At 37.3% G+C, this 17,506-nt stretch overlaps 2 protein-coding genes across 6 annotated transcripts in view; one reads left to right on the top strand and one right to left on the bottom strand.

Moving 5' to 3' along the window:
• The window catches only part of LOC107718737 (tripartite motif-containing protein 3-like), a 32,452-nt gene extending 23,871 nt beyond the window's left edge, over window positions 1-8,581 (top strand). For 4 of the 5 annotated variants that reach the window (XM_016525952.1, XM_016525951.1, XM_016525950.1 and 1 more), the window contains 11 exons: window positions 1,409-1,649; window positions 2,021-2,172; window positions 2,760-2,940; window positions 3,020-3,752; window positions 3,871-3,974; window positions 4,145-4,312; window positions 5,184-5,352; window positions 6,170-6,229; window positions 6,504-6,574; window positions 7,591-7,731; window positions 7,835-8,581. In XM_016525952.1, the coding sequence (XP_016381438.1) occupies window positions 1,409-1,649; window positions 2,021-2,172; window positions 2,760-2,940; window positions 3,020-3,752; window positions 3,871-3,974; window positions 4,145-4,312; window positions 5,184-5,352; window positions 6,170-6,229; window positions 6,504-6,574; window positions 7,591-7,731; window positions 7,835-7,987 (2,173 nt within the window). In that variant the 3' untranslated portion in view covers window positions 7,988-8,581. The remainder of the gene's footprint in view (window positions 1-1,408; window positions 1,650-2,020; window positions 2,173-2,759; window positions 2,941-3,019; window positions 3,753-3,870; window positions 3,975-4,144; window positions 4,313-5,183; window positions 5,353-6,169; window positions 6,230-6,503; window positions 6,575-7,590; window positions 7,732-7,834) is intronic. The other variant, XM_016525954.1, reaches the window with a different exon arrangement.
• Window positions 8,582-10,082: 1,501 nt separating this feature from the next.
• Window positions 10,083-16,907, bottom strand: LOC107718738 (zinc-binding protein A33-like). The gene is made up of 8 exons (XM_016525955.1): window positions 16,671-16,907; window positions 16,168-16,385; window positions 15,919-15,964; window positions 14,045-14,140; window positions 13,688-13,912; window positions 12,624-12,646; window positions 12,380-12,495; window positions 10,083-11,995 (listed from the first exon to the last, which is right to left on the bottom strand). The coding sequence occupies exons 1-8, from the start codon at window positions 16,854-16,856 to the stop codon at window positions 11,466-11,468; spliced, it is 1,440 nt and encodes a 479-aa protein (XP_016381441.1). The 5' UTR covers window positions 16,857-16,907; the 3' UTR covers window positions 10,083-11,465.
• Window positions 16,908-17,506: the final 599 nt, after the last annotated feature.

The following is a 17,506-nucleotide window of genomic DNA, read 5'->3' as shown; positions in this document are numbered from 1 at the left end:
AGTAGAGAGAGAACAGGAAATGATGGGGAGGAGATCCGGTAATGACGTGAGCCACATTTGAACTCCCACATGAGCACCATGGCATAACATGAGCAGCTCCAGCCTGAACATATAAAAATTAGTTGTCACAGTTTTAATAACATGCTTAATGATTGAAGCATTAATCAGCTGTTAACCTTTTGATTGGATGGCATATGGACTTTGTGTACTTACTGCTGACATTCCTAGGCATAGATGTTCTGTCTCTATCACAAACATTTTCTTCTGCATCGATGACAGTGTTCAGTCAGTGTGACAATGAGACTCTCTGTGTCTTTATGTGTCTCTTTGGGTGTTTTGTGCTTTCTGTGGGGTTGTATGTCAGCGGGGTGTTTCCACTGTGATTGTTCATGTTGTGACTGAAATTTCAGCAACACTTGCCCTGCTAGCCCTCTCATTCTCTCTCTATCTCACAGGAGTACATTATTTATGAAATATGAGATACACTACCGTTCCAATGTTTGAGGTCGGTAAGATTTTCAAATGTTTTTGAAAGAAGTCACGCAGAAGCTGCATTTATTTGATCAAAAATACAGTGAAAACTATTTTTTTGAAATATTACAATCCGTTTTAATATATTTTAAAATGTAATTTGTGATGGCAAAGCTGAATTTTCAGAAGCCATTACTCCAGTCTTCAGTGTCACAAATCATTCCAATATGCAGATTTGGTGCTCAAGAAACATTTCTTATAATTATCAATGTTGAAAGCAGTTGTGCTGCTTAATATTTTTATGGAATCTGTGATACATTTTTCCAGGATTCTTTAATGAATAGAAGGTTCACAAACAGCATTTATTTGAACTATTTATTTTGAATATTTATTTATTCACATTTATTTGATCAATTTAATGCATCCTTGCTGAATAAAGGTATTAATTTCTTTAAAAATAAAATCTTACTGACCCCAAACTTTTCAAAGCTAGTGTATGTTAACGGTTGCTAATATTTGTTTTTCAAGGATAATTTTACATTTTAAGATGAAGTGTGTAATTGTTTTTGCCCTATGCCTGCTTAAAGGGATACTCCACCCAAACATGGAAATTCTGTCATCATCTTTCACAACCTGTATGACTTTCTTGCTTCTGAGGAACAAAAGAGGAGTTATTTATAGCAGAATATTCAAGCTGCTCCTTTCCATAAAATTATTTTGAATGGTGACTTAAGTTTCAGTTGTTTCCTCACACAAAGCTATCGTATGACTTTAGAAGACTTGAAATATAGTGCATGAGACATATGACTTACTTTTATAATGGTTTATGGTGCTTATTTGCCCTTTTTTGAGCTTGACAATACTTGGTCCCCATTTACTGTTAGGAAAATAGCAGTGTGAACATTCTTCAAAACATTTTCTTTTGTGTTCCTCACAGGTGCCTACAGAACTACATTCCTCCTCAGTCCTTGACACTGTCCTGCCCGGTGTGCAGACAGACCTCCATCTTGCCCGAGAAAGGTGTGGCGGCACTACAGAACAACTTCTTCATCACAAACCTCATGGAGGTGCTGCAGAGAGATCCAGAATGTTCTCGGCCGGAGGCCTGCAGCGTGCTGGAGTCTGTCAGCGCAGCAGCCGTTGGGAAACTGCTCTCCTGCCCCAATCACGAGGGCAAGGTAAGCCTCTTACCATCTGATGATAAAACCAAATTTGGCAGCATTTGGTGAGAACATGAAGCAAAAAAAAAGTTGTTGGTAAAATTGCAGCCAAAATGTAGAAATGTCTGAATGGGAAATTCCTTTACCCTCTCTCATTTCTCTACATTTGAGCCAGGTTTTCATTGGCAGAGGCTGCAGTGTCACTTTCTCATTGTTTTTGCTCTTTCCTCTTAAACACACCTGAAAGCTGCCAGCTTCTTTCTTTTATGTGTCTTCAAAGTCATAATACATGTGTGTTTACCCTGTTCAGGCCTGTTAGCGTACGTTAGCGCCCTTCGATAATCCTTTAGGATGCTGAATGAATGGGTTGCTCACTGGTGCCCCTGCAGGTGATGGAGTTTTACTGCGAGTCGTGTGAGACGGCCATGTGCCTGGACTGCACGGAGGGGGAACACAGGGAGCATGTGACCGTTCCACTGCGGGATGTTCTAGAACAGCACAAAGCAGCACTAAAGAACCAGCTGGATGCTATAGGCAACAGGTAAATATGCTGCATACACAATAGTCAGCTGTTTTATATACAGTTCATCACTTTATTAATAATAATAACACACTACATACATATTGCATACATATATCATTTTATATGTATGTATGTATTTATGTATGTGTACATATTATAAAAAATAAATATTATAATATATATATATATGTAATATGTAATTGTGTATTATTTTATTTTTAAATGTATCATTAAATAACAGTACTAATATAATAATGATAATAATAATAATGAATATATCACAGTTTTATATAATTTGTGTATACACACACATATATATATATACTGTATATATATATATATATATATAGTAAATGTGTGTGTATTTGTTGTGAAACTATTATATTGATAAAATAATATATTCCAAAAATATTAATATAAAAAAAATTATATAATAATAATTATTAAGTCTCCTTTTAGTAGTGACTACACAGAAATAATAATATTATTGCAGACTATGCAGATTATTGCATAATATTGCAGTTCCAAATAATTGATCTCTTTTCCATAATTTTGCTTATATAATTTGTTCTATCTGAGATTTTGTTTGTTTTTTATTTGGTCAGGCTGCCCCAACTAACAGCTGCCATTGAGCTGGTGAATGAAATCTCTCAACAGCTGATAGAAAGGAAGAATGAAGCCATCAATGAGATCAACATGACATTTGAGGAGCTCGAGAGGGCATTGCACCAGCGCAGAGCTGCGCTCATCACTGATCTGGAGAACATTTGTAGCACCAAGCAGAAGGTCCAAAATCTCTGGATAGGTTAAACAGGTTGTACTCCTTCTATTTCTCTAACGCTCCTTTCTGCGGTGTCCTCTGCAGGTGCTTCAGGCGCAGCTATCGTCCCTTTTGCAGGGAAAAGAGCACATCCAGAGCAGCTGCAGTTTCACTGAGCAGGCCCTGAACCACGGCAGCGCCACAGAAGTCCTGCTGGTCCAAAAGCAGATGAGCGAGCGTGTGAGCGCCCTCGCCTGTCACGACTTCCCTGAACGGCCGCACGAGAACGCCCACTTGGACTGCCAGATAGAGACAGAAGGCCTGCGACGCTCCATCCAGAACCTGGGCGTCCTGCTGACGACGGGTGCCGTGGGACACACCAGTGTGGCCACAGGAGAAGGGCTCAGGCATGCGCTGGTCGGTCAGCACGTGACTGTAACTGTTACCACTAAGGATAAGGACAGCGAGCTTGTGCGGACCGGTAACGCGGTCCTCCGAGCGGAGATAACGGGGCAGGATGGAGAGCGGGCGACAGAGGTGGAGGTCGTAGACAATAAAAACGGAACGTATGAGGTAGGGTACACACTTAAGAGTGAAGGGGAGTACTCGTTCTCTCTGATGCTGTACGGACAGCCTGTGCGGGGCAGCCCGTTCAGACTGCGGGCGATAAAGCCGTCGGACGTGCCTCAGTCTCCGGATGATGTGAAAAGAAGGGTAAAATCTCCCAGTGGAACAGGGGGACACATCAGGCAGAAAGCCATACGGAGACCTTCCAGCATGTACAGCACTACCAAAAAGAAGGAAAACCCCATTGAAGATGAGCTCATTTATAGAGTAGGTAAGAAACTCTGGTGTGGATAATAACCCTGGTGTGCGCAATACGTTTGACATTAAATGGTTGTGAAATATAATTTTGATTTTGAATGGCAGTGAAATTCTTTTGTCTGACCCCTCAGGCTCTCGTGGACGGGAGAAGGGAGAGTTCGCCAATCTACAGGGCATCTCTGCTTCCAATAATGGGAGGGTCATTGTAGCAGACAGCAACAACCAGTGTATACAAGTCAGTCAATGCATGGAAATGTTATAAAAAATTATAGGCTTCATTTTATCTAAAGCATTTTAATGGATAGTGAAGTAATTAGCAAATGTGTCACCTGGGATTAATACAGAGATATAAAAACATTTTTATTGCATTTAGAGCAAAATTGGATTTTGTTTGTTTTTCTGAAGGTGTTTACCAATGATGGCCAGTTCAAAGCACGCTACGGGGTCAGGGGTCGTTCTCCAGGACAACTGCAGAGGCCAACAGGAGTGGCAGTCGACACAAATGGAGATATTATAGTAGCTGATTATGATAACAGATGGATTAGCATCTTCTCCCCTGATGGGAAATTCAAGGTAATGTTTAGATCACAATTTACACTTTATGTCTATACACTACCACTCAAAAGTTTGGAATAATTAAGTTTTTTTTTTTTTATGTTTGTGAAAGAGGTCTCTCATGCTAACCAAGGCTGGATTTATTTGATCAAAAATACCAAAATATTTTTGTGGAAACTACCATTTAAAAGTTTGGGGTAGGATAGGTTTTTTTTTTTTTTAGTTAAAGAAATGAATAATTATATTCACAAAAGACAGATTTAATTAAAAAGAAGTGACAGTAAAGACATTTATATTGTTACAAAAGATTTCTATTTCAAATAAATGCTGTTCTTTTGATCTTTCCGTTTGTCAAACAATCCTGAGGAAAAAACGTTTTCCACAAAATATTAAACAGCAAAAGTTGTTTGATAATAATAAGAACCATTATTAATAGTTGAACACCAAATAAGCTTATTACAATTTAGAATGATTTCTAAAGGATCATGTGACACTGAAGACTGCAGTAGTGCCTGCTGAAAATTCAGCTTTACCATCACAGGAATAAATTACATTTTAAAACAGTTCTTTTAAATTGTGATAATATTTCACACTATTACTGTTAGTTACTGTCATTTACTGTGTTTGTGATCAAATAAATGCAGCCTTGGTGAACATAAGAGAAAAAATGACCACCCCCAAATTTTGAACATTGGTGTATGTGGAAATAAAGAAAAATTAAAATCTTATTGACCTTAAACTTTTGAATGGTATGTCTCTACATATTGACATAAATGAAAATTAAAATGATTCTATTTTCTTACTCAGTGCCATGATTGACTAATCAGAATCTAGAATTTTTAAGAGCCGTTTAATAAGGTCCCTCTCTTTTTGTCTGTGCCTCATGCAGAATAAGATTGGCGCAGGCCGTCTGATGGGACCCAAAGGAGTGGCTGTGGACAGGAACGGTCATATCATTGCAGTGGATAATAAAGCCTGCTGTGTGTTCATCTTTCAATCTAATGGCAAATTAGTAACCAAGTTTGGAGCCAGAGGCACTTCAGACAGACAATTTGCAGGTACGGGGTGTAGAAACTGCAATGCCATGCCAATAGAGCCAATGTTGAACAATGTCATGCGGTTGTGGTGGTTAACCTATCTAAGCACTGAAGGGTTGCAGAAGTGTTGTTAGCGGCCTGTGTTGTGTGCACAGTGTGACTGCTTGTCTTCTAACATCTCTTCCTAATACCTAATTTGTCCAGCTCAGGAACTCTTCTTGTGACCTAAAATGTTACATTTCATCAACAAACCTTAAAGAAACAAGAGTTAAATGATGTTTCACTACAAAAGCAACAACTAAGAACCCTTCTGGGAAGACAAACGCCACAAAAGGCTGGTGTGTTTTATACAGAAAAGGCCAGATTTACCCAGGCTTTCAGTTCCAGTGTCTGAAAGGAAGTAAACTTCTGTCAGTTCTGTTCCTTTGTTTCACTTTAGCAAAAGCCATTGCTTCAGTTGCATTATCTGTCTGTATGATAAATAGTAAAGGCCAATGCATGCATACATGTAAGAGCCTATATTCTGATAGATGCACACATATTAGTCATGCTTTTTGTAGTTCATCAAACACTTTCCCTTCTGCTGCTTATTTTACTATTTAAATATATCTAACCCTTCTTAGGAAAATGCATGCGGACTGGTTTGGGATGTGCATCTCCATTGTTCCTCTGGTCTGCTCCATGTTTGTTCCAGCACTTAATGTTGATTTGCATCCTCACACTACTTTAAATGTTTGAAATGTAGCCCCTGCACTTTTTTATTTGCGTGAATCCCTTCTGCCCTGTCGTTTATTTGTCTCCGCTTACCCTTGTTTGTGTTTTTTCCATTCCTTTTTAGACAAAAGTGGTGCAAAGTTTGCACTGGAGCAAAAGTTTAGTAAATCTGGCCCTGGGTTCAGTAAGTATTGAGTGAATTCTCATCCCAGAATGTGGTGTTTTATCTTACTGAAATCAATTAAATTTCATACTAGAACTGAATTCAAGAGTCTATGATTCTGTGCTGTGTGTATCTAATCAAAAGTTGGCCAGAAATCAAATTGTCGAGCATCACGAAATCTATCTAATCGGTTAAGAGATCTTGATCACGTCATCCTACTCTCCTCTCCGCTCTCTTTCTTTTTATCATGTCTGAACGTCTCTTCTCCCCAATTTTTCTGTTTTCTCACATGCAGGTCCACATTTTGTTGCTGTCAGCAACAAGAATGAAATTGTCGTGACAGACTTTCATAACCACTCCGTCAAGGTGAGTGTTGAATGTTGAGGTCATACTTACAAATTTTCATCTGGTCGACAATAAAAGACCATACAATTATTAGGAAGGAAACTGGACTATATCTGAAGACCAGAATATCATAGAGACTTAAGGGATAGAATTCTGTCATCATTTACTCACTCTCAAGTTGTTCCAAACCTGTATGAGTTTCTTATTTCTGTTGAGCACAAAAGAAGAAATTCTAAAGGAAAAGTTGACGGTAGCCATTTTTTCATACTATGGAAGTCAATGGCTACCGTCATCTGTTTGGTTACCAACATTCTTTAAAATACCTTCTCTTGTGCTCAACAGAAATAGGAAACTCATACAGGTTTGGAACAACGCGAGAGTAAGTAAATGATGACAGAATTTTCATTTTTGGGTGAACTATCCCTTTAAATTTGGGCTAACCAGCAAGCAGCCATCTTATAATGCCCTAGCAACCACCCAGAAAACCTAAGCAACTGCCTAGCAACGGTCTGACGATCACATATGGTATATATCACAATTGGTATATTAAAATATAAAAGTTATTTTAAATCATGATGTATTTAATCTAATAAATGCAGCATTGGTGAGCACTTCACAATCCTCACACTTCAGATAATGTCTGTGATATTAATAAAAATTGCACTTAGTAATCTTTTAAGTTGTGTTTGACTTGACTGACACCTAGTGGTGTGGGTGCATTCTTACAGAAAAGCAATACATTTCAGGTACTGATGAAAATTAATATTTAGCAGTCAGCAATGATTCATTTATTCCACAAGTGAAAGTGTCTAATAATGGAGGTAAAATGAGTAGTATTCGTCTGGTCATGTGATTTCAAAATGACGTGCACCACAGTAAAATAAAATGTTTTGTATTAGGTTACCGGCATGACTGGATCATTTTAAATATAGTTTTATAGTATTGATTTCTTATCAGTAAAACTTTTTAATAAACAGAAAAATTACAGAACGTTTTGTAGTTTTTTTAAATATGGGTGATTAAAATTTGTTTCTCAGGTCTACAGTGCAGATGGGGAGTTTTTGTTTAAATTCGGGTCTCATGGAGAGGGAAACGGCCAGTTTAATGCCCCCACAGGGGTAGCTGTTGATGTTAACGGCAACATCATTGTAGCAGACTGGGGCAACAGCAGAATACAGGTAATGAATCCTCTAAACACCCACTTCCTCTTTACAAGTTGAAACCAGTCACTTTAAAAGCACTTTTTAAGACAATTTTGTCTTATTATTATCAATTTTTCAGGTGTTTGACAGCTCAGGCTCATTCCTCTCCTACATCAACACAAGTGCTGACCCTCTGTATGGGCCGCAGGGCCTCGCTTTAACCTCCGACGGTCACGTTGTGGTGGCCGATTCTGGTAACCACTGCTTCAAAGTCTACCGATACCTGCAGTAACAGCTCATCACAGTCTGCAGTCATATCAGCGAAATCCTCAGCCAAACCAGAGAGGAAGAATCGAATGAACAAAATGCACTTTTCTTTAATCTTCTGCTGATTTTCATGTTCCAAAACAAAGAACTGCTTCTCTACTAAACCAGGAATGTTGATTGTAAATAACAGAAACCATATCAATAAGCACAGATTCTTATTAGAAATCATGTAAGTTGTGTATAAATAAAATATATATATATAGCAAAACATTTTGTTAATCGCTGTCTTAAACCCTTGCAGAAAAGTCAATTATTTCCAAACTTCCTCTCCTGTTTCATAGTGGTTGAGCTTCCCATGACTACAACAGTTGTGTATTGTAATTGTTACATTCTGCATTTGTAAATATACAAATTTGTGTACATATGAACATATTTGGTGTATGTAACATGTAAATGACACTGGCTTCTTGTATTGTCCTATGACAGCATTTGCCACTGAGATTTCACTATACCTGAGCTATTCGGTGAGCACTTTCAGTTAACTGGGTGTTCAAATCATTCAGATCGAACATCTGAGCTGATCATCCCTCACAGATATCAACAGCACAGGAAGTGATGCGCATCCCTGCTGTGCTCTCTAAAAAAAAAATCGAACCACTAAACAAAAGGAGCCAAAAAGGACATATTTTTTCCATTCCAAATTATTTATTTTTCTAAAGCACAAGGCTACTTTACATGTTGAAAAATCCAACTGAACGAGGAAATAGAAATATAATCAAACCCAAGTATTTCACATATATTGCCTTTGATTTTTAATGTTCTCTACAGATGATCAGCTATGAGGACTTATATCTCTTCTCTGTAAACAATCATACAGGTGTGTTGTGTTCACAGTGTAGCAACCAAATGTCGTCTTCAGTCAGTATTATAGTTTATGCTTTATTTGTGTTTATTTAATGTTTTGTACACATTTTGCCGAATAATTCATTTTGAGATTGTCCATCACCAGCGAATGATTTCAAAAATCACTTCCCTTTAATTTTGTTGAGTTTTGTCTCTTTGAAGGATATGTAACACCACGTCTCCTTCATAGGCTACTCTCTGTGATACTGTACAAGGTGGCTCACAGTTGAAACGGTGAAAGTATATCTTAATATCTGTGCAAAGAACATTTTTGCATGTTAATGATTTTACTAGCATTGGCATATGGTTTCTGCAGCAGCGAGATACCTGTAATGATTTGCTATTGCCAGGCTGGAAATAAAAAATTATGTAATAACCAAAAACAAATATTCTATACTGTATATTGATTCATAATATATGCGAATTGCAAGTTGACAATTAGTTGCTTCCATCGCGATAAAGGTCCGTTCACAATAAGAATGATAACTTTACAACAATAAAATGGTTAAAAAGTTGCTGTCAAATTTACCGTTTTCTTGAGCAAAATTCAGTGTTATTTAAATTTAGAATCCACAAAACCAGGACTTTTGCATGAGAGCCAAAGAAATCCACACTCAGATTTCATAAATACAAGTTGGTCCGTCCGTTGACCGTCAGAAAGCTGCTTGTTTTGAAAGTGTGAACTGTGCTTCATTGATCACTATTAGACACTATTAGAAAATAGACAATGGACTTTCCCCCCGCAAAATTTCACTAACGTCAAAGCAATAGTTTTGGAATCACTTTGAGGGCGATTTTCCCATTGATAAAAGCACTGACCTCAAATCATGTTTAGAATAAACAATGTTCGTTGGTCCGTTGGTATAAACCTGTTTTTATACACTCTATGGTATAAACGCCAACATCGTTTACATTCTTATTGTGAATGGACCTTAACTCTATCCAATGCATGATCTAGTGCTTGGACAGATGATTTAGTAAATGTGCTTCATCAGTTTAAAAACAACAAAGATCTTGTATAACATGAAAAATCAACCGTATGCTCATTCTACTGGTCAATTACTGCAGTTTGAAATAAAACTGTAAATACAAGTCACTTGAAAATTACATTTTGCCTTTTTTAATCCAAAAGATTCACTTCTAAAAATGTTATACACTGTGGATTTTTATATTTTTAAAATGGAACTTGTCAAATATGAAATACTGAGAATAAAATAATTGTAGTTTTTTTATTTTTAAATTGACTATTAATGCAGAGAAAAACATTTAACACGTATCGCAGTGGTTTTTAAACAAGTCACCCAAAAGAAACATGTACTTGTGGTGCCATCCAGCAGTTAGGCTCAAAGATGATGTAACCGTTCTCTTAAATCAGTGATTGAAAGGAATCCAAAAATATTACACGTACAAAAAGTCAATGTGTTCAAGTTGAACTAATTTCTTATGAAAAAAATAAACAGTGATTATTAATAAAGTACTATAAATGTTAACTGAAATTTCATAGCTGGGCAACACAAAGTGTTGTGAGAGCATGTTCATGGTCCGGTGTTTCCTTGGTCCTTTCTCAGCTCAAAAGACATTTTGTACAAATGACTGCAGTGGTTCTAGTATGTAAACTAGACCTGTAAATACCAACATGAACAACAAACCATCTGACCTCAGTCTAAAGGTGCTGAAATGTCACTTTGTGCTCGTTTCGGAATGAATGGAAACAAAAACGAGCATTTCCAGAATCTCTCTTTATCATCAGCCCGTGAGACAGATTAGACTATTTCTAGACTATTAAACTTTTTAATATAATGGATTTGAAAATTACATAAAAATTATGCAACATGAATGGCACACAGCTTCAGGATGTACTCCTTTATAAAAATCTCTACATAATTGAATGAACAGAAGGACGCTCCTCACAGCACATCTTATCTACTTTGTCGCCGAAAACTTGCGTACTCGAAGTTGCATAGCACCTATTGCAGTCTGAGCTATTACGAAATGTTCGAACACAGAGCCTTATGTAACACTCTCATTACATTATGGGGTAGTCTGTCTAACAAATACATCCCTAACAGACAAGAAAATAAAAAAAGTAAAAAGTAAAATAAAAAAAAGAAATATATGCCATTTAATGGAATACATAGCAGTTAATAACATTTAAATATGTTTTCCAAATTATTTGACGAATTTCTCCACTTTGAAATGTTATCAACCATTAATCGATTTTTTTGACCTGATTCAATCCTTATTTTCACCTCTACACTGATGTACAAAAGACAACACTGAGGTCAAAGACATAAGACGACAGTCGACATGTGCGTAAAAACCTGCAGTGCCTCTCTACCTGAATTTCAGTGGGGCTACATCATAATTCAAGAGCAAGAGAAATTCAATTCACTCCTTCAGATTATGGTGTATCAAAGCTCTACGCAACTAGTAAATTCAGATCAACTGAATCCAAAAAGCCCAGCAGAGCTTAAGAACAAACATCCTCCCGACTTCCAGGAGGGAAAATGCCCTGAAATGTTTACTAAAACACAAAAACAGGAGCATTTATCATTATTTGTTTTCTCTGTTGCAAACTGCACATACGCATCGCTTCGTTTTCAGTAGAAATGACATATTTGTAGTCGGCTGCCCGGGTCGTTTTTCCCTGGGCTGAAGAAGGGTGAGACGGGCTCGTCAAAGTACGTGACAAAGTTATAGATGCGTTTCATAGTGACGGCGTCGAAGAAAGTAACGTGCCCCCGGTCGTAATCTAAGAAGACACCGACACGAGGAGAGTTCCAATAGTCCGCCACAGGCACGCGCGAGTCTTCCTCGTTGGCATACAGTCGGTCTTGGAGACACAGGCTCCAGTAGCCAGCAGAGGGCGAAAGGTTTACAAAACCTTTGCGGTTGCTGTACTCGGTGGTGACACCCAGATACCAGACCCCCTTGTCCCGCACGTCCACCTCCCAGTAGTGCTGCCCGCTGGAATACTGGGCGGTAGCGAGCACCCCGAAGAAACGGGTGAAACGCTGTGGCATGTCGGGCTCCTGGGAGCGTACGCGGCCCTCCTCCACCTTTGTGTCAAAGTCGCTGATGGCCAATGAGGGGTGAGCGGTGTCTAAATCCAGAGTCAGATTCTGAGGCACTGGAAAACAGGGAAGATCTGGTTAGCCGTTTAGCACGTAACTAAAAACTCACGACAAGATTGTCACAAAAATTAAAATCACATGACTACTGTAGGTGCCACATATCTCACTGATGAGTAAAAATGTGGTCACATCAGCAACATTTTGGCAAAATTTCTCGGGCAAAAAAGGTTAATTGTCAATAGTATAGTGATGTATGAAGCTACTTTCTCTGTTGGTCAACGAGACAAATTCACATGCCTAACCAAACCTGATGCAAAATCTGCATGGCGAAATCTTTCGCTCTCACACAAATTTCCCAATCTCATGGATTCCTACTGGAATTGCTGGATTTTGCCTGCAAATACAATGTGACCACACCTTAATGCACCAACAGTACTTACTTGTGTGTAACACGTGCATCATCTTCTTCCACATGATGAGTTGAAATGGGCCTGTGAACTCTGAGAAATCTGGAGGAGAGTTAGAGGCCTGGACGCCGAGGTTTACATGACAGGGGCTATAAGGGGATAAAAAAAAAAACACATTATGAGAGACAAAACCTAAAAATGTCCAGATTTTTAGCAGGGCAGATATAGCTAACAAGTAAATGAATTAACGGATTCAAAATAATACAGATTTACATACCTTAAGTATGAATTACTGATACTCTGGAAGGAAAAAAAAGGTAAACATTAATAATAAAGTCACACTGCAAAATATAAACAACAGAGATAGAAAGTCACAATTATGAAAAAACAAAAGCAACTGCGAGATTAAAAACACACACGGCGACATGTAATAACTTTTTTATAAAGACTAAATCTTGACAAATAGTCAGTTATATATATATATATATAAGGTTTGGACAGCTTTTTTCCCTTAATAAATTAAATTATCATTTAAAAACTGCATTTTGTATTTACTTACATTATCTTTGCGTAATATTAAAATTGGTTTGATGATCTGAATCTTAAGTGTGACAAATATGCAAAAAATTAAAAAAAACAGCAAGGGGGCAAAAACCTTTTCACGGCACTGTATATATTGTTGGGATCTTTTTTTTTTCTCCAGCTGATGAATGTTAAAACATTGACAGCCAATCAGAATCCAACCGACTTTAGCTCAAGCGCTTAAGGTGGTAAAACTTCAGCATGCTTATAATTAACACATCGTTATCATCAGTTGGATGTTATTTTTGTGGATGCTAATGTAGTTGTTCTTGGTGAGAATGGGCCTTTACAATAAATAAAGTAGTTGTAAGAGATCATTCACAGTGGTCTTATTTGTTTTTTACTCTAATGTGAAATATAAAAATATAGGTTGTTTAAATGTATAATTCAGATTTCTATTTTATGCTTTCAACCACCAATAAGTGTAGTATGTTTCTCTCCGTTTAACACATTATTTATTTACAAATAATAATAATAATATTCATAAAATTGTATAATAAAATTCACTATTCATTAATTATATTTAAATAAATTCTGCATATTTTGCACCCAAATCAGTTCAGAAAATGTGGGGAAAGCCTGAAGAATATGGTAACTATGAATATAAATATGGTATCTTTGAAATATTTTTTAATTCCTTGCCATGTTCAAAATTAACTAAATTCTTGTTCTGAACAACAAAAAAATTTAATAAAGATGATTTTATTTTATAATAGATGAGATGTTTTGGAACGTGACTGGAGGTATGAAGTTCTTCACCTCAAAGTTAGTGCTGTCACTTAGCTGATTTTGAATTTCAGTGATGGCTTTGTCCACTTTGGCTGCCTCGCTCTCCACACGCTTCAGGTTGGCATCGATCAGCCCAATAGTGGCCTCCGCTTCGACCTCCAACCTTTCCAACAGATCATCCTTCTCATCCAACAAAAACTGAACCAGAGCACCAACATCATCTTCGATCTTCTCCTTCAAGGCTTGTTTTTTGAGCTGTTGAGATGTTTGAGAGTCAGCATGAAGGCCTCCTCGTGGATCATAAATCCACAGCAGGTTATATAACCACCAATTTGGAGTCATTTGTATGTATGCAAAGTCAGCGTGGGAACAACTGAGCTTTCATACCTTGACATCAGTTTTGGCCTGCTCGTCTGTGCTCTTTACTCTCACACACATGGACTTCTGCCAGTTCAGCTTGATGAGTCTCAGCTTCAGCTCACTCTGCATATTAAAACAAGAGAGAAATCTTTCAACTTGAAGTATTAAAGCACCAATATTACGCAAAGTACAATAGAAGAAATGGATCATGTCAACATATATGGGTCTTATTACTGTAGCAGCACCAACAATGTAACCAAAGAGTTAAAATACTTAAGTGCAACAGTTTACATAATGAAACGGGACACTAGACTGTGAGGGAGTTTAAGATGGCACACTTCAATAACCTTTGGAATGTGTCATAGAGTTGCTTTACATTTTGTGTTTATTCACTAGATTCATTTTTTAAAACATTTTCCTTTTCACTCTACACAAGAATATTCCTTCATTCTGATACTCACCTGCTTTACACTCCATCTAATATTTGAACATGTTTAACCTTGGGCTCTGAGCAAGGAGTATAAAAATAATCCAAAGGAACAGATAATTAATGCGTGTGAAACGTGTCACACTTTACTGATGTGGAAGTTTCCAGAAAAGGATAAGGATTATTTGCCCACCAACCACAGTGACTGATGAACCATGAGCCATTTAGATTTTTTTTTTACCAGTCATTTTTCAGTTTTCAAATAAATTCAAAATTCAAAAATATCAAATAATACACAAGACAATATAAAAAATAAAACAGAGTTCCACTTAACTTCCCATTCAGAGTTTTAATTTAGAAACCTAATTTAGGTTAACAACAAATATTTGCCAATATATTTGGAATTATACAACTATGAAAATAAATCTAAATTAATTTTTTTTAAATAAAAATATAACATAATATAACATAATTAAACAATTTAATAACATAATATAACAATTTAAATTATATATTATATCATTTTAATAATACAAAATATAAATACCTTGAAAATGTGTTATTTATTGAAAAATAAATATACAGAAAATGCATTATTTATTTTAAAAATGTGTATAGAGCCCTTTGTAAATTTAGGTTAACAACAAATAATAGCCAATATATTTGGAATTACCCAACTATAAAAATAAATCTACAAATATTTACAAAAATTAATTACATTTAAATTTAATACAAAATATTTGAATAATATTTAAAATTCATTATTTATTACAATATGTGTGTGTGTGTATTAAAATACAGCATTTTTATTATTATTATTTCAATAATATAATATATAGTGAAAAAATATTATTTATTAAAAAATAAATATACAGAGCTCTACATTCACGATGCACTTTAGATTCGAAGCTAATTAAAATTGCAAATGTTCCAAGGTTCATTTCTAGGACTACTCATTTCGGAGACTACAAAAATGAAGAAAACATTAACTCTTCACACACATTGGTGTATCGGCCCCAGCGGTTGTTAGAGGAGCAAAATTACCCACCATGGTGCAAAAAGTACCCACATTTTTGGTGTTAATTTCACACCCTGTTCCAGACAACAACTCACTGGACATATAATATTTGGTTTGAACTTCTGAAAAGAACCTTAAGACTGCAACCACTGCAATAAAACAATGCCTACGAGATACCTCAAGACATTTCCAAGGCTGTCGGGTAAGAAAAAAACACTCAACGCAAGTGCTAAATGCCACATGTACATAGAGCACCACAGTGACAGACCCCTTGTCCCAGCCCCAAGGTTAGCAACGAATGCCAAAGGTTTCTGGTGTTAACTCGGGCATTTAGACCAAGACAATAGGAAAGAGGACAGGAAGAGAGAAAAAATACACCACAAAAGAGTAACAGATACAGAAAGGCTAAATCAAATCATTTACACAACAGACAAAACCAAGCAATGTCGAACAAACCTTCATGTCTTCAACAACCTCGGGTACAGGAGCAACATCATGGTGTCTAGAAAAAAAATAATAAAATGATGTATGATGCTTCATTTCTAAGACCATTTTAATCTATAATGCTAAAATGAAGTACACCTGGTTCTAAGACAGAGGTCAAATCATCGAAACCTACTGAGCTGCTTACACAGACAGCATTTTAAGCACATAAACCCAAAAATGATGTCTAGATAGATAGACATTCAGGTGACTGAGCCTCACCTGTGGGCTCTGGACTCCCGACACACCACGCAGATGGGCTTCCTGTCCGTGTGGCAGTACAGTTTGAGCTCCTCGTGGTGTCGCTCACATTTCCCGTCCATTTTCACGGGTTTTGTGGGTGCTGAGGGCCTACACGTCTTCAGATAGTCGAAGTCGCTCAGTTTATCCACTAAGTTCTTTACCAGGTAGTTCTTGGTGAAACTCATTTTCGTGAACACCTGCAAAAAGGACAAAGTTGCATGTACGACGCAGAAAAGTATCGGTGCTGTACCGACAAAAGGCTCGTGCGGCGATTTGTATCTTGTGATACAATAAACGAGGTCGGAGAAATCAATCACACCTATTATTAACAACATAATAAAGTCCGGTTGTTATTTAAACTGCCGGTTTAAGTCACTCTGCATGATTTAGACGCGAATATATAGAAATCCCTCAAGTTCATTCAAGCAGCTGTAACTAAGCAACCCAGAATCTAGCAACGTTTATCAAAACAAGCCACGCACCATCCTGCACTCCGGACACTGGTAACCCACATCATCGCCTCCATTTTCCTCCCAATGCATCAAAATGCACATGCGGCAGAAATTGTGGCCGCATTTTAAAATGACGGGGTCGTCGAAGTAATCGAGGCAAATAGAACAGACTAATTCCTTCTGAAGCTCTCCTCTCGAATCTCCGGCAGTGGCCATGTTTTCCCAAGCAACAGTGTAACTGCTTTACAGGCCCAGAAGTGATTCTACGCTGAACGGAAGCGAGAGAACAGCCCATTCTGGACTCACTTCCTGGTCCAATCACGTGGGGGCTAGTGGCGAACCTGATTGGTTACGTTAGGTGGTTCTCGAATTGGTTCTGTCGAACAGCTCGTTTCAAAGAATCCCACCCTTCCTAAATATTATTAATTTCTTTATTTAACATTTTTTTTCTGTCTTGGATTTGATCTGACGCTGGTGTTTTGAGCTTTCCATGTTAGTTTCTTGTTGTAAATTGATTGCCATTGTTGTAAGCCTGTTCATATTTTGTAGTCTATTATACGTATTACGTTTTTAATACAGTTCTATCAAATAAAGTGGCTTTATTATGTTTACTGCGGTGAACAGCACATTCCACGGTCAGGTTTATGTCAGGGCCCCACCGTAACAGTGGACAAAGATTTGCTACATTTTGAGTGGATCTTGGTGGACTAACACTAACAAACTATCCATCACCATCAGATAGAAATTCTATGACAACAGAGAAGACCTCTGGTACCAAGACCAGGAAGGACAGGACTTCTCATTGGTTCACATGCAGTTTCTGCCTTTCACCCTAAGGTTTTGTCCTGCGACTGCCATAAAAATGC

This window comes from Sinocyclocheilus rhinocerous, unplaced genomic scaffold, assembly GCF_001515625.1.
Source record: "Sinocyclocheilus rhinocerous isolate Xijiao unplaced genomic scaffold, SAMN03320098_v1.1 scaffold1655, whole genome shotgun sequence".
Taxonomy (NCBI): domain Eukaryota; kingdom Metazoa; phylum Chordata; class Actinopteri; order Cypriniformes; family Cyprinidae; genus Sinocyclocheilus; species Sinocyclocheilus rhinocerous.
The sequence above is the reverse complement of the archived record's forward strand: the minus strand, read 5'-3'. Positions and strand labels throughout refer to the sequence as shown.

Bases quoted from the DNA above. Each gene is read 5' to 3' on its own strand.
- LOC107718738 (XM_016525955.1), bottom strand. From the start codon at position 16,856: ATGGCCACTGCCGGAGATTCGAGAGGAGAGCTTCAGAAGGAATTAGTC. The intron at 12,647-13,687 runs GTGAAGAACTTC...TTTTCCTTCCAG, and splicing joins GTGACAGCACTAACTTTGAG to AGTATCAGTAATTCATACTT. The intron at 12,496-12,623 runs GTATGTAAATCT...ATCCCCTTATAG, and splicing joins ATCAGTAATTCATACTTAAG to CCCCTGTCATGTAAACCTCG.